General features: G+C 45.4%; 1 protein-coding gene across 7 annotated transcripts in view; it reads left to right on the plus strand.

The window, feature by feature from the left end:
- The window catches only part of LOC100692136 (neuronal acetylcholine receptor subunit alpha-7), a 48,923-nt gene that overhangs the window by 18,814 nt on the left and 5,580 nt on the right, over positions 1–24,529 (plus strand). For 6 of the 7 annotated variants that reach the window (XM_019360925.2, XM_019360924.2, XM_025909288.1 and 3 more), the window contains exons 5-9: positions 5,477–5,556; positions 7,286–7,453; positions 16,085–16,363; positions 18,717–18,803; positions 22,653–22,762. In XM_019360925.2, the coding sequence (XP_019216470.1) occupies positions 5,477–5,556; positions 7,286–7,453; positions 16,085–16,363; positions 18,717–18,803; positions 22,653–22,762 (724 nt within the window). The remainder of the gene's footprint in view (positions 1–5,476; positions 5,557–7,285; positions 7,454–16,084; positions 16,364–18,716; positions 18,804–22,652; positions 22,763–24,529) is intronic. The other variant, XM_005449164.4, reaches the window with a different exon arrangement.

A 24,529-nucleotide genomic window follows, 5' to 3' on the forward strand; every position in this document is an offset into this window, starting at 1 on the left:
GGAGCTGGGAAGAGATTACTCCGCCTTTTGTTCTCACAGAATAAATGTATCCCAGTGTGTTAGCTGCACAGCTGATAACCTCTGACACGATCTTTAGAGCAGCACGTACAAACTAAAGTTTCCTGGTGTAGCCGCCCCGAGTATGAAAAATGTCAGAAAGGAGATGGAGCGTCACGATCGTTCGTCTTCTGGTCAATTTGTAAAGTTTCTGAAAGAAATCAATAAACCAGAAATCAGTTTGTCTCCTGGTGGAAGCCAAAGACATCTCTCAGTTTGAGGTTTTATTTCTTTGTTGTGATTGTGTTAAAAAGCCGAGTCAGCCCTCCTGTTATAGATGCTAAAGTTAGGCTCTCTCCTGTAAGCATGAACACCTCGCTGTTAACATCAGGGCTGTGGGAGGCTCTCTGCTGGTGGCACTGCAGCTCATTAACCCAGCAGCAAAGTTTGATCCTTGGAAGTGGAGGGGGTGGGGGTGGGGGGTTGTCAGAGGGAATATTGACCTGGCTGGCTTTAATGAGACAGACCCAGCTCACAGGACCAGAGCCTGACGGTGAATGATTATCAGCCAGTGGGTTCACTTTTACAGCAAACTTCCTGTCTGCCATTTCTGTTGGATGAGACCTTATAACATTTAGCTTTGCATCGCTGTACTTCAGTCTTATTACGTGTTGGCTGACGCGTTCATTGATACCGATACATCTGCATCTGAGCTTTTATTGGCAGATGGCTCCAGTTCTCCCAGAGCAGGAGGGACTGTACAATCAAAAATCCATAAAAACTGAAAATGTTGTGGTTTTAAACCAGTGAATCATCATTTTTTAAAATGGAAGTTTCTATAAATAATAAGAAGGACACAGAGAACCCAGACCTCCACCCGGGCAGCTCGCTCAGAGGTCAGAGGTCAAATGTGACATGATATACTTGGATGCAAACTATAAAGTGATATTTACCAGTATCATTGTCTATATGCTGTCAATGCAAACAATGTCAGTAAAAAACAGCTCTGTATAGCATTATTATCACTTTGACCTTCAGGTCAATCTACTGACCTTGAAGGAAAGGTCAAAGGTCACATGATATTTTGAATTTTCATATGGTACTTTCTATATGTTTCTATATACACAGCACAATCATAGTTTCTAAGTTTTAAAGCTTTTTGTCAATTTTCCACCAATAAATCTTTAAGTTGACCTTTGAGATCTTGCTGAACAAAACTCTTCCAGCCATCCTGACAGAATGACACGCAAACGCTCAAAACCACTGACAGCGCGATGACTCGTGTTCCCAAACTATTGTCTGCTGGAAAATCATCGGGGATGTCGCTAACAGATCTCATTCATCTAAATATTTCTGAAGATCGTGTGTACTCCGGGGTCGTTAAGGTAATAAATCAATAAATAGCAATAAAGGACTGCACTGTGTTACTTTTAAGAAAAGTAATGAGTAACATGTCAAATAGAGATTACTTTGAGTAACAACCCAAACACTGATCTTCAGCAGCAGATAAAGAAACCCGACAAAGAGCCCAAATCTTTGGCGAATAAGCGTCAGCATTATCCAATCTTTAAGTGATGATCTGATGAATCCTGCTTCTGGGTCCAAACTCCTCTGCGTTTAAAACGGCTGTTGTGTTTTTAACATGTTGTAATGTTTTGTATCTTGTTTTATTTAATCTGAACAAGTCCCAACAGTCAGTGATCACTGTTGGCCTCTCTCGGTTTTTATCATCGCTCTTCATTTTAAAGCTCAGTTTTTAAACCTTACGATGTAACTACAGCCCAGCCCATGCAGCAGTATGTTAATGACTAACCTGGTATTGTGGATGGATTATCTCAGTTGTTCTCCTGACTGAAGTTTGGTCCGTTTACAGCATCCTGCCATGCGATTGCATTTGTCCCTAACCATCGGGAACCCTCACGTTAACTTTTATCGAGTGGAAAAAAGTTAGCGTTCATCCTCCAGCTTCACTGTGTTTATGTTATGCTAACATAGCTGTGTCGCTAGCGATCACGTAGCACATCATTATATAGCAGCTAGCCCAACTTCAGTGACCCTACAAACGTCACTGCTGTTTAGTTTTATGTCTTCATTTATGTTGGAAGTGATAGCAGAGCTGTACGTTTGAATGTTTCAGAAATCTCTCAGTCAGAACATGCTATATCATGTTTAGGTGGAAGCTAGCGAGTAGGGTTGCCAACTCCCTGAAAAATAAATAAGGGACACCTTGTGGCCGGGGCCGGGCAACCCAGTTGTCTTCACCCTTCCCAGTGTGGTGAATTTTGTAGCTCTTTTTTTTGTGTGTGAAATTTTTTTTCAACCATTTGACTTGAATTTGATTTAAGTAGATGCATATTCTTTGTGATATGACCATATGGGAGACAAATGATCATTTAGCCATTTATTTTTAGCTCAAAATGACAACATTAACACAATGAAACAGGTCTCTTTCTTAAACAGAAGCCTGTCATGCTTAACTTTTGAGAATATAAGTAAGTCTTTCTTTAAAAAAACTCTGTCCTGCTGAACTTAAAATTATATAAATTAATAGAAAACAATAGAACGAAACACATTCTTGTAACAGTGCACATATAGTGCATTTAGTACAATTGGCTTCAGTTGAGGTATTATTTCAGCTTTTTTAATGCTAATCAGCTGCTGCCGTTTGTAAACCCGCTTGTTCCCATGATTACGCATCATAACTCATTTATTCATCTATGTATTACTTTTATGTATTAGTCATCTATTTGTTGTAATCATCTATCCTTGCAGTTGTTCATTACACAAAATAAATTATATTATCACACTTCTGGCCACATAGCGCTGATATTCACTGCACGTGCCCACATTAACCTTAACCAGAGGATTTAAAAAAACAAACCAGTGTTTACAGACCATATCTGCTTCTGCCGTGGCCTGGTGGGCAAAAAATTGGTTAAAGGGTTCCCCGAACTTTCACGCCCCCTCATGTTCTTCATGTGCCCACCATTAGAAGCATGCCTATGGAAAAAGTGCGCCGGCACACAGTGCAGTGTGCTTTATAGGTGTTGTCGTGCACTTTTCCAGCCAGGTGTTTTCCTTTTCCCATTCCTCCCAGTACTTTTGCAGCCTTTTTTTTTCTTTCTCTGAGGGGAACAAACATTGCTGGTCTAATGCTGGGCTTACACTGCATTACACATTTTGAGCCGATTTTTGAGTCGTGAGACCGATTTGGTGTTCGGCCGATTTTGGCCTTCATCGTGCATCGTGTAGCATACGTGGGGTAACGAGAAGCGATTAACACCTCACGACCAGCTCCCGATCATCAATCGCTCATGACAGTGTCACCGCAGCCGCTCACACTGCGCACACGCAAACACGTAAACGTGGGTGAAAAAGACGGAGCAGCACGGCTGTGCAGCGTGTGATCTGGACACAAGCGATGGAGGCACTTGTAGGACTTTGGAAAGCTCATCCGAGCCTTTTCGATGTGGCCTCACAAAATTATCACGACCACAACAACCGTGAAAATAGTTGGATTTACACCGCTGCTCAATCACAGCTGCCTGATCAATGTTTTTCATTAGCAATTCAGCAGAGTTGATGGTGGTGGTGTGAGTCTGTGTGAGTGAGAGACAGAGAGGGAGAGCGAGCGACAGATTTTCTGTTATAACCTTCATGTTATGGACGCACAGTGTGAGCACTCAGGTCGCATCAGAGCATCGGGCCGTATAGTGTGAGACCCTGCATCGTGACCTATGAACTTATAACCCCTGCGAGTCAATCGTGCAGTTTGAGCAGGAGCTGAATAACGCGACTGAAAAAATCGCACAGTGTCTGCCCAGCTTTAGGTGTACTGTCGTCCGAGACTTGCACCGCAGTGTCGGCGTTTGTTTCCCTGTTGGCCATGCTTCTTGTTGTGGTCGTCTGTTGTCTTCCGGTATTCCGGTATTTCTCCGTAAGCGACTTCCGGTATTTTCTCCGTAAGCGACCTTTCCTCGACCAATGAGATAAGCGGTAATCTGAATTGTCATACTCGAATTGTCATAAAAAAAAATCAACTACAGCAAGAAATAAAGACAATATAGAAAATTTAAAAAAAAAAAAAAAAAAAAGGAAAAAAAAAAAAAAAAAAAAGAGGTAAAGCAGACATTCCCACTTCAAACGGGGTGTGAAACTGCATATATATTTTATTCCAGAAAATGAACTTGAAATGCTAATCTGGCCATGAAACGATAAAAATGACACCAGCCAAACTTTGTGCCCAGCTACATTATGTGTTGAGGGTTGCTCAGAGCTTGGTCTACCAAGATAACCCTACGCGTCCGGTCACAGAGCAGGAGAGGGGCGGGGAATTATGTTTTCAAACAAAGCGTTAATTTCATTAACATTTATAGACTACTTTTGATTCTCACTGTATTACGGGACAAAGTGTGTCCCTTATCAGCTCAATACGGGACGATTCCGTTTTTTAAGGGACGGTTGGCAACCCTACTAGCGAGCTAACTTCCTGCTAACTTCTTACTCCGTTACAATCCTGTTTTCATGGATGCCTGGATGTTAAACTTAATTGTTACACCTGGTAAAGCAGCAACGCTGATCATTTTATTACAGATGAAAGAATTTAGACAGTTTTTAACTCTCAGTGATGCCGCAGTGATCGGGGATTTTTTGGGGACCTGAAGCAGAGTTTGGGCCTGGAAATGGCTAATGACGTCAGACTTACAGACCGGATATCCTGGACAAGCCCGATCCAAGCAGGCTCCGCGCTCCAACTCGTATTCAACTGTTCGTGAAACACTGGACAGTCCAGGAGGTCCACGTCCACGCCCCTGTGGGTCAGGAGTGTTTTGGGTTATGAGCGGGACCTACACAATTTAGGCAGGTGGTTTTATTGTTGTGGTTGATTGGTTTATACTCCCAGCATGTTCTATGTCTGCTCTGGGCTCTCCTTCCAATTAGTTCCAACAATAAAACCTCCACAGAAGGCCCTGAAAGATTTCTCTCTTCAGCCGTCAGAGCCGTCCTGGCGAGCTTCTCTCGCCGCCAAGGAACAGCTGACATGTTTGGAGCTTCTTCCCAAAGTCTGAGCTCCTTGTGGGCTGAGCTCTGATGAACACAGAGTGACAAGAAGGGACATTTAATGAGAGCAATTTTGTAAACAAACGATTTGATTTTTAAAACCGTAAAAGCAATAATGATAATATACAATAATAATTTTTTTCAGCTCATAAGCATCACTGCAGGTGAAATGAACCCTGACGACATCTGTAAGAATTAGTGGACAATATTTAAATATTAATTTTATTCGATGGAGACGTGGTTTATGTTTCAGTGCAGAGTTTCTAATGAAGGTCAGAGGTTAAATACACAGCTCTGTGTGTCCGAGGCTGCACATGTACAGAACACGTGTGTGAGTGTTCGGCTGTTGTCTTGATGAAACTATGATTTACTCAACGCTGCTGATGGACCCTGACTGTGGATCTGTCTCTGCCCACAGCGCCGATGAAAGGTTCGATGCTTCATTCCACACCAACATCCTGGTCAACTCCACAGGCTACTGCCAGTACCTGCCGCCAGGTAACACACACAAGCCCCTCCCACTGCTACAATGACACCAACAACTACACAGTCCCAAATTCTCTATTGGAGAAACACATTCAGTGCCGAATAGAATAAATAAAACCTTGTGCCTGATTGGCTGATCTGAAGCATTTATGGGGAAGATGACGTCTAATCACAGCTGTTTAAAAAGGTCCAGATGATTCATCATTAACAGGTGTTTGTGGTTCCACTTATTCAATGATGCTGAAGTGACTACAGATTTATAAAAAAGCTTCTCCATCCATCTAATTTCAGAACTACTTATTCAGAGTGAATATTTTTAATAAATATAAATTCATCCCTTTGTTTCACAGTCTTTCACTGTTGTTCAGTGTGATGGTGGAGGCAGCAGGACGCCACACAGAGTGGTTTTCTGTTACAGATACTTCTTATTTCATAGAGCTACTGAGCCAGTAAATAGCATGTGTAAGAGTGAAAGAGTCCTCCGAGCCCTGAGGGAAATAGGGTTGTGAAAAGCATTTTTATCAAAGTAAGTGTGTGTGTGTGTGTGTGTGTGTGTGTGTGTGTGTGTGCGTGCGGGAGGGGTCAACATGAGGTCCCGAGGTCATCGGGAGGCGTTATGGTCGTGACTCACAGCCTGAGACTCACGTTGTCTTTTAGCGCGGCGTTGATTGAAAGATGATTCTGGGATGTTTGTCCCTGTTTTTAAACAGATTCAGTCACAAAGAGCATCGTGAAATGAGAAGAACTGATGCTTTACAGTAAAAGACAAACAACATGCATCTGCAAATGATTTAAAGCTGAACTATAATCAGCCAGAAACAGAAAGGAAAGCCATCATCCAATCAGAAATCAATAACAGCTGTTTGGAGCAAACCTCCAGGATTACAATGTGAAAGTAAAATTTGAGAAGACTTTGGAGGCAGTCCTCCTCCCTCGTTGTTCCATCCACTTGGCCTATTGTAGCCGTAAAACAGCCCCGAGCGTGATGCTACCACCAGCATGCCTGACAGCCTCACCTTTACTCCTCCAAACATCCCTCTTGTTACTGTGGACGTGTGACTCAAGCTTGAGAAATTAATAGGAATAAATAAATAAATAGGAATTTTCTACATGCTGTACAAACCTTTCAGAGCACCTTCAGCTCCAGCCTGCTGCCTTATTTACCCCGGGTTTTACCCTCAGGTGTTCTGCATATTTAATCATGTTTCTTCCTCGCTGTAGGTGTTAGCTTGTGCTGCGGCGGCGTCCTGATTCCTCCCTGGGGATCATTAAACATTCATCTTTTTTCCAGCTGATCCACGCGGAGTTAATGCAAAGCAAACAGCAGCGATGTGATTCTCCGAGGGAGGCTGCGCTCCTTTTCCTGTTTACATGAGAAATAACTTCCTTTTATTGCTTTCTGGTCTCTGCATCTGTAAAATCAATCAGTGGGTGAGGTTTGTCTCCTCTGTGACGACGTCTGCGCTCACATATGCTGCTTTCTGTTTGCCTTCTCTGTTTTTCCTGCGTTTCCCTCTTTGTCCGGAGAGCCTCGTTGCTGCTTCCACTCAGTTTTTGTGTGATTTGAAATTGATTTTGTGTCAAACACAAACTGTAATCTCAGCTGTGCTTATCGTCCTCTTCTTCCTTTTCCCCCGAGCATGTTAGCGGCTGTCATGTTGTTTCAATCTTTTTGTTTTTTTCCACCTTTGACTGAAGCTTGTTTTAACAGCACTCGTCTGAATGTCCGTCTCTGCTGCAGGAATATTTAAGAGCACCTGTTACATCGACGTCCGCTGGTTTCCCTTCGACGTGCAGCGCTGTGACCTCAAGTTTGGCTCGTGGACGTACGGCGGCTGGTCTCTGGACCTGCAGATGATTGAGGCTGACATCACCGGATACATCGCCAACGGAGAGTGGGACCTCGTGGGTAAGACACATCAGCATCTTCACACATAAAGAACAACAACACTCGCATGGCTTTGGATCCCGCCTGTCCCGGGTTCAGCTCCTGTCAGACAAACCGGGCACAGACCAAACCTAAAGCAGACTAACAAAGACCCGTCCTGTCCTGATCTGCTGAGGCTGCAGATGTTTCCCCATCAGGCCTGAACGTCTTTGACAAGGACTGTATGCACGAACCTAAGGTAAGAGTAAAAGATGAGCTGGATGCAGGAAGAGCAAACAGTCTCGGTCAGATGTTTCCGCAGCTCCCAGCAGTCCTGATCTAAACTGACTGCAGCAGCTGGAGGAGAAAAGTTAGAACTTTTTGAGCTAATTTCACGGTGGGATTCCCACTGAGACGAGTGAGCAGCAGCAGGTTCGGGGCAACGCAGACAAGTTGTTTTAATTAGTTTACATCCAGGATCTTCCTCCCGCCAGCGACAGCGTGTTGGCCTGACGTCTACTCCACCGTCTGTCTGCTGCGGAGGAACGGGATTTCATATCGACGCTCCCATCCAGCATTAACGCAACGGTAATTAAATCCTCCTCCGAGCACGGCGGCCTGAAAGGCAGCCAGCTCGATGAACCTGAAGCAGAGCCTCTGCTGCATCTGCTCGTTTTTATAATGGACAGTACTCACAACACACCAGATCACACAGGAGCACTGACTGACATCCATCACATTTATCCATCACTCTGCACGTGGGGAGTCCCGGTTCCTCCTGAACAGATGACACAGTTCCAGGTTTAAAGCTGCCTGATTGCCTGCGTGCTGCTGCAGAAAGATCAGGATCACCCGAGCAGCTCTGGAGGTTTACAAATCCGTGTTTTTTTTCTCGCCTATAGTTCTCGTAATTTTTTATAACTAACGTATTAGTAATTAGACTCTGCAACCATGTTCTACCGTTTTGTGCTAGTTCTGGTCGTTTTTCTTAGTTTTTTTCTACTTTTTTCACCCGTGTCTGGGGACCCAGAGCAGGGATCCTTTGTTTACAGTAAGGATCAGCTGTTAGCGCTGCGTCCTGCAGCGGTATTGCCGGTGGACAGACTCGACATTCCCAGCGAGCTGAGGAGGAAAAGACGGGGGTGTCGTGCTGGGAAGGAGCGCCGTCGCCCGAGAAGGAGACGTTATCGACCATCTCTTCCTTCTGTAATTATTGGACACGTAAGATCTTTGCCCAATAAGATGGATGAGCTCACGTCGCTAACCTGGTCACAGAGGGAGTACCGGCAATGTAGCATCATGATGCTAACGGAGTCGTGGCTAACACCGCTAACTCCGGACACGAGCGTGACACTACCGGGATTCCAGATGCTGCGAGCGGACAGGACGAGAGACAGCGGTAAGAGGAAAGGAGGGGGACTGGCAGTGTTTGTGAATGACAGATGGTGTAACCCTGGGCACATCACTGTGAAAGAACAACTGTGCAGCAGAGACATTGAGCTGTTAGCCGTTAGCATGCGTCCGTACTACCTGCCCCGGGAATTCTCACATGTTATCGCGATAACAGCGTATGTCCCCCCCTCGGCCAACGCGGATGCAGCCTGCGACTCTCTCCACTCTGTGGTCAGCAGACTGCAAACACAATCTCCGAGAGCCCTTCTCATAATATCAGGGGACTTCAATCATGCCTCACTGGACTCCACACTGCCCACCTTCACCCAGTATGTGACCTGCCCAACCAGAGACAATAAAACACTGGACTTACTGTATGCCAATGCTGAAGAGGCATACAGTTCATCACCTCTCCCTCCCCTGGGCAGATCTGATCATAACCTGGTGCACCTTGTCCCTGTGTATGAGCCCTTAGTGCGCAGGGAGCCACCAGCCACCCGCACAGTACAGAGATGGTCGGAGGAGAGCAAGGAGGCTCTTAAGGATTGTTTTGAGTCGACTGTGTGGGAGGTGATCTGTGACGACCACGGAGAGGACATCGACAGCCTTACTACATGCATTACTGACTATATTAATTTCTGTGTGGACAACACCGTACCTACCAGGACTGTACGGTGTTTCTCCAACAACAAACCCTGGATTACTTCAGAAATTAAAGCTGTCCTCAAGCAGAAGAGGAGGGCCTTCAAATCCAAAGACAAGGAGGAGTTGAAAAGGGTGCAGAGAGAGTTGAGGGGACTCATAAGGAATGGGAAGGACAGCTACAGGCAGAAGATGGAGAACCAGCTTCAGCAAAACAACGTTGGTGAAGTCTGGAGAGGCCTCAGAACCATCTCAGGCCACAAACATCAGAACTCTCTGCCTGGGAGGGATGTGAGGTGGGCAAATGAACTGAATCATTTCTTCAACAGATTTGATTCAGCCATGAGGCAGTCTCCAACATCGGCTGCAGACTCACCCACCCCCACTGCTGCTGTTCCACCTCTGACACCTCAGACACTTCACACCTCCTCTATTCACCCTGCTCACCCCTCCCCACCCCCAACAACAGCATCCAATACACACTCAACACAAGGCTCCAGCCTGTCTCTCTCAACCACCCAGGTTAGGAGGGAACTGAGGAGGATTAAAGCCAAGAAGGCAGCGGGTCCAGATGGCATCAGCTCAAGGGTCGTCAGGTCCTGCGCGGACCAACTGTGTGGTGTGATGGAGCACCTCTTCAACCTAAGCCTGAGGCTGGGACGAGTCCCACAGCTCTGGAAAACCTCCTGTGTTGTACCAGTGCCAAAGACTTCACGCCCCAAGGACCTCAACAGCTACAGGCCGGTGGCTCTGACATCCCACCTGATGAAGACCCTGGAGCGGCTGGTCCTGGCTCAGCTTCGGCACCTGGTGAGCTCATCACTGGACCCACTTCAGTTTGCCTACCAGCCTGGCATTGGAGCGGATGATGCCGTAATTCACCTCCTACATCGTTCCCTCGCTCACCTGGAGACCGCTGGGAGCACTGTGAGAATCATGTTCTTTGATTTCTCCAGTGCCTTCAACACCATTCTTCCCTCGGTTCTGAAGGACAAGCTGGAGAACTCTGGAGTGGACCATCACCTCACTACCTGGATTTTGGACTACCTCACCGACCGACCACAGTATGTGAGGACTCAGGGCTGTGTGTCGGACAGGGTCGTCTGCAGTATGGGGGCCCCACAGGGAACGGTTCTGGCTCCGTTCCTCTTCACCATCTACACTGCAGACTTCTCCCACAACTCCACCCAGTGCTTCCTGCAGAAGTTCTCTGATGACTCTGCAATAGTCGGCCTCATCACTGATGGGAACGACAAGGAGTACAGAGGACTGACTCAGGACTTTGTGGACTGGTGCCAGCTGAACTACCTCCAGATCAATGCCAGTAAAACCAAGGAGCTGGTGGTAGACTTCCGCAGGCACAAACATCCTCCACTGCAACCACTGAACATCCAAGGTATGGACATTGAGGCTGTGGACAGCTACAGGTACCTTGGTGTTAATCTGAACAACAAACTGGACTGGACTCATAACTCAGACGCCCTCTACAGGAAAGGGCAGAGCAGGCTGTACCTGCTGCGGAGACTCAGGTCGTTTGGAGTGGAGGGCCCACTCCTGAAGACCTTCTATGACTCTGTGGTGGCCTCAGCCATCTTTTATGGTGTGGTCTGCTGGGGCGGCAACATCTCCGCCAGGGACAGGAAGAGACTGAACAGGCTGATCCGCAGGGCCAGCTCTGTTCTAGGATGCCCTCTGGACCCAGTGGAGGTGGTGAGTGACAGGAGAATGGTGGCTAAGCTGTCATCCCTGTTGGACAACATCTCCCACCCCATGCATGAGACTGTGACAGCACTGAGCAGCTCCTTCAGTGGGAGACTGCGGCACCCACGGTGTGGGACGGAGAGATTTCGCAGGTCTTTCCTCCCCACTGCTGTCAGACTCCACAATAAAGACTTTAACTGATCAAACACACACATCTACAAATGTGCAATAACACTAAGTGCAATAATCTTTTCTGGCATCGTTGTATTTTTACTCAGTTGTATATCGCATTTGCATTCTATTTTTATCCTATTGTATATTTTATTCTATTTTATTCTACTGTATATAGTATTTTATTTTATTCTATTCTGTACAGTTGTGTACTGTATTTATTCTTATCTTATTTTATTCTAATTTTTGCTTCATAACTTTTGCACTGTCCACTTCCTGCTGTGACAAAACTAATTTCCCACGTGTGGGACTAATAAAGGTTATCTTATCTTATCTTATCTTATCATTCGTCCTTCATCAGATCCAACGACTGTGCAGCCTCCTCCTGCTGCCTCTTTGATCCGTACACAAAGCATTCCAAGGAAAACCAAGGAAGAGGCAGAGAAGTTGTGTGAAATTCTTTAGTTTCACATCCGAAGCTCCAGTCTGTTGAATATTGTGACTCATATGATGTTTGCCCAAACACTTCCTCTCCTACTTGGACTCTAAGATGTGCAGCTCCTGTTTTTAGGTCCTTGTACTTCTCCAGTGGGTGAGCAGGAGTCCCTCTGAACATGTGGGACAAAGAAAACAGGATTACAGAATTGTACTTTTAGATTAACTCCAGTCTTTGAAAGTCACCACAGCCACTGGAGAAAGGTCGATGGGTCACATGAGGTGGAAATCTGCAGGTCTTTGCAGATTTTTGTGAAATGCAGTAAAAATCACCATAAATGAGAGAAAAGCAGCTACAGTGACGAGCAGGAAACTTCTAATAACCACAGTGTGATGCTCAGAGAGCTCCTTGGTGTTTCTTCAGTAATCAGGAGATCTGCAGCTCAGCTGATGGACTCATTTCTACTGAAGACAACTGATTACAAAGCTCCAATAACAGGTAACAGTTTTAAAGGTTATTGGGGGAAGGCGGAGCTTCCTCTAGTGTAAGTTGAAATAAAACGCGTCCTTCGGGTGTTCGGAGCATCAGCCAGGTTTAACGTCAGGGTTCGTTATGTGTTTCTGAATCTCTTAGATGGAGACAATAACTGTCTCAGCAGCAGCTTTACTCTCTGCACGCCTCGACAACAACAAAAACACTTCCTGTTTACGGCCCTCATGATACTTCACTGGCCACTCAGAAGCCAGGAATCCTGTACTCGGATAAATGCAGGAAAACCAACGCGGAGTATTCAACTCATACTTGTTACTGCTCTGAAAGTGCTCGTGTACACATGTAAATATCAGAACATGTGAGCACCATATGGAACCTCAGTAGCTCTATAACCCTCATAAACACCTCTTTGTGTATCAAATGACATAAATTTACTTCTACACATTTAGTTTGTTGGGTTCTGGTCAGCTCGATCATCACACTGGAGTTTTTATGTTAAGGTTTCGATCACACCTCGCCCCCGAGGGCGGGGTCTGCGCTGCACGCCTGTCACCTTTTCACATGTGACTGAGACCCGACAGTGAATACAGTCAATATGAAGGAAATCTGATGTCAGGTGACCTGAGTGATGCTGTCATGTCTGTCCGGTGACCTCTGGTCCAGAGCTGTCTCTGTCTCTGCTGTTGTTTCTGCAGGTGATCCAGCAGCGTCTCTGTCCTCTGTCACAGCTGTTGTTGCAGATGATGATGAGCGCGGCGTTGCCCAAAGTCTCAGAGGAGCCTCAGAGCTTCTGTTCGGTACAAACTGAAGAGAGAGACAGCTGAGGATGAATGCCGGCCTCCGTGGAGGCCTCCTGCTCAGCCAATGGGCCGTTGAGAGGGAACTTAATTGAAAAGTCCAACATCATGTTTCCCATTTACTCTCCCCCATCACCTAGCTGAGATTAAAACCAGTGTAGTGAGCAATGTCTGCGATGTATAGGCAAATGAAACGCAGCCAGGCGTACTGCACGCCAGTTTTTATCTGCCACTTCCTCCAGAGATGAACCTAAAAGGAGAAAAGGACAAGGAGGAAGTGAAGGAAGGGCTACAGCACAGTACACAGCACCATGCAGGGCACCAGATATCAATATGTTATTAAATAAATAAAGTATTCTGGGAATATTATGAACAAGAGGGCTCATCTCAGACGGTGAACACAGTCAGCTCCATGAAGCTGCCTCATAATTCAGCGCGAGCTAACAGCTCCGCCACACGAGTAAAAAAAGGACGCCGTCCTCCTTACATCTGCAAAACAAAACAGGTGGCCAGAGCGTGAAGGTGTTGCACACTCACTGTTGATCACAGCATCGCAACCTTTGTGCAGATAGTTGCAGTGACTCTCAGAGAGATTGTTGAAGGTTTGCAAATAATTGCAGTCTAATGAAGACAAACTGTCAACATGTTGCCGTCAGTCTGAATGAGCCTCGCGAGGCTGCGAGTGGAGATGTGAGAGGAAACGTGACTTTCTGTGGACGTGAACAGACACAGAGGTGTGATTCTCACTCATTTATCTCACTGCATTTTCCTTTTGTCAGAAACAGTTTGCATGGAATTGCTAACTTGCACATTGCAATACTCAGCATTAACATAAAATGTTAATAATCACAATAATGTGTATGGTGGGATGTCCGGTACGGCTCAGTCCAATCAGAGTAAAGCAGCCACAACTTTTATGATGGATTTTTTCCACTTTTCTGAAGTTTATCCCAACAAAGAGGCAGGAAGACTTTGGTGGATTAGTGCATGTGGGTCATGGTTTAGCTTTCTGAGGATCCAGAGGGGAGAGTAGAAGCTGTTGTTGTGAGGCCGTCATGTCATGTGCTCGTTTTTAATTCATTGCATTTTTAATATTTCTAAATAAACCTGTCACTGGCAGATTCTTGTTCCAGTGATAAAACCTGAGGAGACCTCGTTACTGTCAGCCATCCTCAGCAGGCGTCGCAGGCGAGTAAACGAGCTTTTCGTGAGCTGAACTCGCCGAGCAGTGACCGTTCAGTTTACCGGGAGGAAAAGCCACGTCACACATACCTGTCACAGCTTTTCTTCTCATCTGTGGTGTGTGATTGCCGTCTGTTTCTCAGAGACACTCGGTTTTCCCAGGGAGAACTCGTTTTGGTGCAGATCCAGATCACTTTGGTTCAAATGAAGACGTCAAACGTTGGCCTTGATACTGCACGAGCGTTTTATTATCATTTTCTGACACAGGAGCTGCATCCATCATCACGCTCTGCTGATAAGACCTGAACATCAGCTGATGTGTGGACGTGTTCCTGCAGGTCGACAGAAGAGACGACCGCGGCTCGAGTCTCATTAAAACTAAGAAAACTCAACATCAGTCAGGCTCTGTGATCTCTGCTCCCACAGACTCTTGTATCAATCAGCAGAGTATTGTTCCTGATTCAGGCGTAGAAACGCTGTAAAACACGCCTCTGACCTTTAGATACAGCAGGAATCAAACTGCTGACATCAGCCGTCTTTTATTCTCGTTTTTTAAACACAGGCTTGAGCTTCTTTTTTTAAAGAGAAAAGGATTTAAAGACATCGTGCATTAAACATTTTCTCCAGTTTTTATTCACCTCCTAATATTCACACACAAACCTCCCAGTGGCAAACTCACCTTTAATTTCCTGTAATGTAGGATTCAAACACTGAGCGGGAACACCAAGCAGGATCACACACGGGTCATCGCATCAGGTCACTGCACCGACAAACTCTTCACGGAGAGATGAAACAAACTTTCTTCATCATCTTCAGTTAGAGCGTGAGGACTGTCAGGGGAAAGAGCAGCCATGTTTTTGTCTTTTTGCTAAATCACATAGATCTGCTTCTGATTGTTGTTTACTTTTCTGTCTCACTTGTTCTGCCGTCGCAGCAGCTGACTTACTGGCATCATTAGAGAGTAGTAAGCAGAGACAATGACTTCATAAATCATGGGCTGTGTTAGTGAGTGCCCACAGGAACATGTTAACTGTCACGATGTGGAGGCAGATCGAGTGGATCATTTATGTGTGGACCCAAACGCAGACCACAGAGACAGAAACGGGAATTTAACTGAAAGCGTGCCGTTTATTAAGGCAGATAAACCGAATGAGGAGAAACATAAATAATAAACTAAACAGAGGATCGCCTGAACTGGGGAAACTGAGGAAATAAGACAAGAGAAAAACCTGGGAAACATGGGAGGGAACACAGAAGAGCCACGGGGGGGAAACGGACGCGACGACAAAGGTCGGGGGAAAACGCACAGCTGATACAAACGAACATCTTTAGGACAAGATGGGAAGAACACACATGACAGATCGAGGAGGCACAGAATAAACACGAGGAGGGGAACATGGGAACTAAATGGGAAAAACTCACGCACATAAACAGAGACACACAGAGAGGGAGACGGAGGACAAAGACACAAGTAACTAAACTGATGCGTGACAGAGACCAAAACACAAGAAAAGTCAAAGCATCAAATGAGCCAGAAACATGACATTAACACATTTATTAGACCACCTGGTATAAAAACAAGAAAACACAAATATCTCTGAAGCCTGCGAGAAACTGCTTTAATGATGCTTTTATTCTGTAAACGCACTCATAGAAATACATAAGCAAACCATTTGAATTTGATAATGTGCCATTTATTCTGCTTTGTTTGTAAAACGGTACATTTGAAAATTCATGGATACAAAAATTAACTGTTGGCTTAATGATTATAGAAACAAGTTATTATATCATTTCCAGTTTATTATTTTTGTCATGGGTTTAAGTTCAAAGGCTGAGATATGTTGATGTTCTCTGTTGTAGGGGCAGCAGATCATCTTCCCCTCAGAGGAACGAGGTTTATGGTTTCTTTGACGTCACCGTCGGTGTTTTCCTGTTTGTGCACAGAGGTTCCTGGGCGGAGGAACGAACGTTTCTACGACTGCTGTAAGGAGCCGTACCCTGACGTGACCTTCACCGTGGTGATGAGGAGGAGGACGCTCTACTACGGGCTCAACCTCCTCATCCCCTGTGTCCTCATCTCCACCCTCGCCCTCCTCGTCTTCCTGCTGCCCGCCGACTCCGGAGAGAAGATCTCCCTGGGTGAGCGCTCAGCTGTCTTTATCGTGATGACAGTTACGCTGATTCTTAAAGTACTTCCTCAAAGACTTTCCAGACTAGTAAAATTCACACACTGTGTTCTGTGTGAACAGAGGCAAAGGTACAAGGTTACAGAGAAAAACCAAATGAGCAGCGCCCGGCAGCAGCAGGGAGGAAAAGTCCTTTTAAACAGGGAGAAGCAGAAACAGACTCACAGCTGGTTTCAGATACAGAAATGCTTCCACCTTAGTGTGAGCAGAGCAGCAGGAACAGTCCAACACGAAGGCTTTCAGGCAGGTACAGGAAACAAAGCAGGATGGAGAAAAGCCCAGAACATCGAGTCACACAAAGGCAAAGAAATGTGCTCTGATCTGAAAGAATTCATTACTGGAATATAGATGTTTTCATTCGAGGTCGTTACCTGTAAGATGTCCTGCTAGCCGTCCTGTTTGAGCTTCAGGAGTACGATGTTTTGCTCACTGTGAAATAACCTGAGACTGCATTTCTTCTATAAATATAACTTTAGCACAGTCGAGTCTGAAGTGGTCCTAGCCCATCCAAACAACAATTACCTGACACAAGAGAGTCGCCCGCTAATTCTGTTCACATCCTCGGCCTCGGTTTGTTGGCTCTATCCACCTGATATTCACCTTCTTTTATTGTGAACATGTTGCACGGACCTGTCCTTGTACCTTTCCTTAGAGACAGACACCGTTCAATCCCAACACTAGAACTATAACTGGAGACTGGAGGGTTGTTTATGAGTAAAGTTAGAGGAATAAACACGTAAAAGGACTAAAATCATACCTGAGCTTCTCTCTGTAAATCGCTCCCTGGAAATCTGACCACTTTCACTGCACGTTAAATCAGCGATTACACGACAAGGAAAGAAGGATGCAGGAGAGAGGATGTCAGCACAGGAGGACATGAAACAGATGAAGCGATGTATCAGTAGTGATGTAATCAGATCCCGTTTGCCTCGTTGGTGTGAACCGAACCGGAGGGTCGTCCGGATGAGGGCTGCGTCTCAGCGCATCTTTTAAAGCTTTCTGTTGAAAGCAGCACTTAAACTGACAAATGAAACCAGAAGCGTGCTCTTCGTTTTTCCCGACATCCACAAGGTCGTGTACCGTGGATTTATCCCCCAGAGAGAGACCGTCGCTGTGGAGCTCTCCTGAAATGTCTCGCAGCATCTAAGGGAGACCCTGAAATGACCGGGGGGGTTTCTATCACACCACCACGACCTTCAGTCACCACCGCCGCAGAAAGCACGCAGCAGCCATCACAGAGGGACGGACACCAGCAAACATGACATGACTCCAAGAGGAAAATCACAAAGAGCAGTAAAGTGCTCTGCAGGTGTGAGATGATGGTGTTCAGGTGAAGCTTTCTGAAAGCCTCAGAGCAGAAACGAGCGATTTGTGAACAGCTGGAAGAGCCAGACAATATGTTTCTGTCATATTTCCAGGCTGGTCCTTACAAATATCCTACCCCGCAGTATTCAGTCTCTCAGAGGGATGGCGGGTGTATTTTGGACACCTGCTTCGTCCGCTGACCCTGACATGACTGATGTCCCCGAGTCGATATTCATCAACCATAAAACGTACTGGAACAGGAAGTTGGAGGTGCCAGCAGGCCTCCAGCTACTGACAGCAGACACGGCATCTTCCACTGGAACTTTCATTTACGCTCTTAATCAAACTTGAATGTCAAGAGAGCCATCACTCTTCACATCTCCCAAAGTTCATCCGACTTTCACTGAGCCAGCGGGTCGAGACTGAACAGGACATTTCACACATCGTCTCTGCAAAAGCAGACTGTAGAAAGGACTCCACCTGGGAGGAGTCGGGCGCGAGGCCGAGTTTAATAAGAAGAAACAAGGATCCAAACAGAATGCTCACAATATTCATACGAGACACAGCAGATTTTAGCCTCTTGAAGACGCCAAACAGGCCTAAGCAGCTGCGCTAGACGGGGAATAATTCATTTTGTCATAATCTGTGCCCATCGCTGCAAACCAAACCCATCATCATAAGTGAGAACAGAAAGGCATGAAAAGGTAATGATGGATTTGTGCACACTGACTCGAGCTTTAAAGTCATTTCTTATATGAATGAGCAGCAAATAGTGATGAATTTGAGCTGTGGATGAGTCTGACAGACGCTACCCTGGAGTCTCGTTAATGGAAACCAGCAGATTCGATCCTCCACATTTCCAAAAAGGTTCAAACTCCAAACAAAAACAAAATAAAACAGATAAGCTTGCATTTAATGTAAAATTATAAAAGATGTCAGAAAACTGTGAATTTGATGAACGCACTAAAAACATGAAGCTGATGACACGTTTGTGCCTGCAGGTATCACCGTGCTGCTCTCTCTGACCGTCTTCATGCTGCTCGTGGCCGAGATCATGCCGGCAACCTCAGACTCCGTTCCGCTCATAGGTGAGCCTCGCTCAGATTACGCTGCTCATCCTTAAGCCCTCCATCATCTTATCTCTTCCTGTGATGGAGTTATAATTGGAAGCCAGCACTGGAAATCTGTTGCTCGTTGCTCATAATCACCATATAAAATCCATCCTGTGCTGTAGGCTGAGGAAAACTTCCTCTCCATCATTACTTTTTGTTTCCCAGTACAGCCATGACGGCGCATTTCACTCATGCTGGACAAAAACTCAGAAAAACATCCGACAGGAATTGGCTTTAGTTTGGCTGAATAAAGAAAGGAATCAGGCTCACAGGAGCTGATTTTCCTTTCAGCCTTGCTGATCAGATGCAGCAGCCTGAAGAAATCTGTCCTCCTCCTGAAAATTAATATATGGGTCATTTTTTTAAGCTCTTATTACATTTTGCACAATTTGCTACTCTGTTGGGAGGCCAAGCAAAACTTCAGGTGTGGCAGGAGTTCAGTGAAACCGTGGAACAAGACTTCTGATTGGCATTATCCTCTCGTGGATACCTGAGGGTGCCTGAGCAGACTACATGAGTTTTGTGAACATGGTCCCTTGGTATATATGGAGAGTCAGGTCTGTTATTACGGGTTATTTGTCACCTGTGCAATAACACTCATATTTCCGGCACTAAGTCAGACATATTCCCTTGTCACTCATTCACCTTAGAGCTTTTATGGACTTAATTTAGGCATAGCCAAGGGCCAGATGGTTTTTGGTTTGGTGACCTCATGTCCCTACTTTTTGTGGATGATGTAATCCTTCTGGGGACTTCGCAACCAGTTATGAAGGTTGGGATGCTCAGTCCTGGTTGGGAATGAGGTGCTGGCTGCAGTGAGAGAACGGAAGTATCTCAGAGTCTTGTTCACAAGTGAGGAGAGAGCCAAGCAGGAGATTCCCACATCTAATCAAGAAGCCTCTCAGATTCCTTAATAATTGAGGTGTTTTGGATAAAATCCTGCCGAAGTAGAGTCTGGGGCCAAACTGGAAAGGTCATTGTCCAAGCCGTTGCCTCCTTGCAGAAAGCCTTTTTTGCTGTCCAGGAGTCATTACTTCAGCTTAAACTTGTCCTCAATGCAGACAAAACAGAGCTCATGTTGTTTTCTAAATCAAGGAAATGGGCCCAAACAATGCCATCAGTAACCACTCTTGCAGGTAATAAAATAGAGTTGGTTCACACGTATAAATATCTGGGAATCTTGATTGATGACTCGCTCACCTTCAAACCACATGTAGAGAATCTCTTGAATCATCTGAAGTTAAAACTGAGATTTTATTTTCAAAATAAGTTGTATTTTTCTTTTAATACAAAGAAGCGGCTTGTTGCTGCAACATTTTTGCCTGGAGATATTCTATATATGAATGCTTCTGCTCAATGTCTTCGAATGGTTGATTCTGTGTATCGTGCTTCTGTGAGGTTCATCACTAACCGTAAATCTCAGACTCACCACTGTGAGTTATACTCTCAGGTAGGACGGCCTGCTTTGGCAAGTCAGAGGAACTCTCATCTATAGGGATGGGTATTGATAAGATTTTAACGATTCCGATTCCATTTTCGATTCTGTTTAACGATTCGATTCTTTATCGATTCTCTTATCGATTCTTATTTTTAAAAAGGAGAACACTAAGGTCGATTAGCTTAGAATTTTGTTTTATATCTTCTCTCTGAACAAGATAGAAATTTAGGAGTAACATGGCCTTACAAACCCAACAGTGAGATCTTAAGAGATCCAGCCTACGGCTCTTCAATGGGGTGTCACAGGGTCCCCGGGGAAAATTGTAAATGTAAAATAATAAAATAAATATTCTTCTGTCGCAATAACAAAGTATAACATAAATTATTCTGTAGCAATTATACAAGAATATTCAGTAATGTCCCTGCCTACAATTAAACACATTCACTTACCATCTGCTGTGGCAAATGGCTGCAAGGTTTTTACCACAAACTTAGTCACTGCTCGGTGACATTCGGGCCTGAAAAGAGACGCTACCGGTGGACTGCAGCGACAACTGCCAGCGAGCGCCAGCCAGACTCTGTCTGTCTCTCTCATCATGGTCGCCTAAATGCACAGTAATGGCAGGTTTTGTAATAAAGCAGATCGCGCTAACATAATATGCACTGTTAGTTGATTATTTACCTGCCGCATTAACAGGAGAGGACGTGCAAACGTTACCGCTGCTGCTGGGTTGAGATTCACGAGTCCGGAGCGGAATTAAAAACACGACATTCATTTGAGGTCATCGCGTGTTTTGTGAGCAAATGCTTTTGCATATTCGTAGTGTTTCCTCCCTTAATGAAATATCTACTTTGCAAGTATTGCAAGTTGCCCTGTTGTCATCCGTTCTGGTAAAGTATAACCAAACTTTTAAGCGTTTGAGCTGCTTAGGCGCCGTGTTTCCTGCCAGGTACGCTCCGATGCTCCGCAACGTGGTGACGTCATTCGGGGCGACTGGAATCGATAAGGGAATCGTTTGCAAAAATGGCAAACGATTCCAAGGAATTGAAACAGTGGGAACCGGTTCTCAACAAGAACCGGTTTTCGATACCCATCCCTACTCATCTATACAGTTTTATATACACAAGGCAATACTGGGTTGCTGCCTTCTTATGCATGTTCCCTGCTTGCAGTGAAACATGCTGGTCGGTTTTCTCTTCGTCCGCATGGTTACTTGTTGCTTTCTGTTCCATTTGGCCGAACTGAATTTGGTAAAAGAGCTTTTGTCCATTTAGGCCCCTCTGCTTGGAACAAACTGCAGAGCGACTGGAAAACGACTGAATTCATTTCATTAAGTGCTTTTAAATCTAAACTAAGAATCCCTGAGGCCAAGTCCATAACATGCAACTGTTTCAATTAGACTGATTGTCATTTTAACTGAATTTTTATTTGAAATTTATTGAATTTGATCTTTATTTTATTTTTTTCATTTATTTTTGCATGTGTGTTGTTGCTGCCTGTGTTTAATTGAGTAATTTCTCCAACTGTGAGACACTTGCTGCCGCCCATCTTGGCCAGGTCTCCCTTGAAAAAGAGGTTTTTAATCTCAGTGGGATCTTCCTGGTTAAATAAAGGTTAATAAATAATAATAATAATCATGTCTATTGACCGGTGTGGGAATGACTCTGTGTCCACCAAGAAGAGCTGGAAGAGACGGCTGGGTAGAGGCAGGCCTTGGATTCTCAGTTTAGACTGTTGCCTCCACAACCAGAATCTGAATATGTGGTAAAAAAACACTGTACATATATATATAGATATAGATATATGTATATATGCTTCAATCTTCTGGGCTGGGTGTTTTTGATCCAACACTACTACTAATAATAATAATGCATTGGATTTATATAGCGCTTTTCAAGGCACCCAAAGCACTTTACAATGACATTATTCATTCACGCTCACATTCACACACTGGTGGAGGCAAGCTATGGTTGTAGCCACAGCTGCCCTGGGGAAGACTGACAGAAGCGAGGCTGCCATATCGCGCCATCGGCCCCTCTGGCCAACACCAGTAGGCGGTAGGGTAAAGTGTCTTGCCCAAGGACACAACGACCAGGACAGAGAGGCCGGGGATCAAACCAGCGACCTTCCGGTTACAGGTGCCCTTCCCAACCCCCTGAGCCACGGTCGCCCGGACACTACCCCACTTACCTCCTAAAATGAACAGAAAGGGCTCGCTGCAGCCTGCAGGACCAGCTCGACTGATAATTCTGCCAATTATCACATATATGGGAGATTAAAAACTTTGAGTAACCAATCCACAAATAAGACAAACGTAAGCTTTAGAAGGATGTCACAAATGTAAAAGCTGAGCAGCACTGACTGTCCTGTGGACGTCTGTCTTTCAGCGCAGTACTTTGCCACTACCATGGTGATTGTGGGTCTGTCGGTCATCGCTACGGTCCTGGTTCTGCAGTATCACCACCACGACCCCGATGGAGGACACATGCCACAGTGGGTCAGTCACTCCACTTCTTTTCTTCTTCTCCATTTTAATTATGTAGCTGCAGCATGCGCTGATTTCTCAGTGAGGAGTCCAGTTTGGTCTCTACGTTGTGCCGAGTCAGCTCTAATGAGCTCCAGGTCCTTAACGAGGTCTGTGCTTTAACGAGCTCTGAACAAGAAGAGGCTTCACTCCAAGAACTGATTGACTATTAATACAGCCCCTATTTATTTTACAGCAGCTTCCTTCAGAAACTTCAGAAAGAACGACTACACACACACACACACACACACACACACACAGGTAAGAGTTCTGACCTTCAAACTAAATTCTGTTTTAATGGAATCGTGTTCAGGGCCCCAAGAGAGTGTGTGTGTGTGTGTGTGTGTGTGTGTGTGTGTGTGTGTGTGTCACAGTCGGGTGTGTGAAGGTGACAGTCCCGCTCTGAGGCCTCTTATGAATGTGAATGTTCCTGCTGAGGAAGAGGAGGGACGACCGCTGAGGTGTGAAGGTGAAGCTGTGAGGAGGACGAGGCTGTCCGCTCCGATCACACGAGGAGTCCAGCAGTTTGTTTCTGTTTCAGTTTGAACGAATGAAGCAGGAGAACAGACACCTGAGAACGGGCTGTCACAGACGTCCCTGAAACGTGTCACACGCAGGCAAACAGAAAAAGCTGAACAGATGAACTCAGCGAATGTGTGTTCAAAGTAAAGCCAGAGTTTTGGCTGCAGGTTTCTCAAACTCAGATTACATGAATGAGTGATGGTGATACCGAAAATAATATTCAGATATACTCTATTGCCAAAAGTATAACTGAATCCAGGTTCCAGTCGCCTCCATGGCCACAGGTGTATAAAATCAGAAGCAAGGCGTGCAGACTGCCGTGTGGTACCATGATACGACGCCACCTGTGCAACAAGTCCAGTCAGGAAGAGTCCTCACTACTAAATATTCCTCAGTCAGCTGTTAGTGGGATTAAGGGACTGGGAACAACAGCAACCAGCCATGAAGCTGTAGGCCACGTAATCACAGAGCGGGGTCAGGAGAGGCTGAGACGCAGAGGTCGCCAACTTCCTGCAGTCAGTGGAAAGTAAAGTAGAAAGAGTTTGAGGACGGTGCCTTCCTGTTCCAACATAACTGCACACCAGTGCACAAAGCAAGGTCCACAACCACATGGATGAGTCCGTCTGGTGTAGAAGAACCTGACCTGACCGACCTGACAGAACACATTTAGATTCAATTAGAGTGGAGACTGAGGTGTTCTTGTCCAACATCAGCGTCTGTTCTCAAAATGTGCTTCTGGAACAATCTGAAGTGCTGAGATGTTTCTGCAGATGGTTCTTCTGTGCAGTTCAGTCTTTGAACACTGGTCTGAATGGAAGATGTCGCATATTCAGTGAAGACCTTCTTGGTGATGGGTCAACACCAGAGATGGGCAGTAACGCGTTACTTGTAACGCATTACTGTAATCTGATTACTTTTTTCAAGTAACGAGTAATGTAAGGGATTACTATTGCAAAAATGGTAATTAGATTACCGTTACTTTCCCGTAGGAACGCTGCGTTACTGCGTTACTAAAACCGTGATTTTTTGCGAGAACGTCTCATGACAGTGACGTAAGCGAGTGCGACGTTCGTGACAACAGCTGTCTGCAGATCAACAATGGATAATATATCGAGTGCGGAGAGAGTATGAGCGTGCAGCGTTTAAAGCGTGGAAGTACTGACCTCACTTTGAGTTTGATTCCATAAAAAGTGACAAAAACATTAGTGTCCGCTGTGC

Source organism: Oreochromis niloticus, linkage group LG7, assembly GCF_001858045.2.
Source record: "Oreochromis niloticus isolate F11D_XX linkage group LG7, O_niloticus_UMD_NMBU, whole genome shotgun sequence".
Classification (NCBI taxonomy): Eukaryota; Metazoa; Chordata; class Actinopteri; order Cichliformes; family Cichlidae; genus Oreochromis; species Oreochromis niloticus.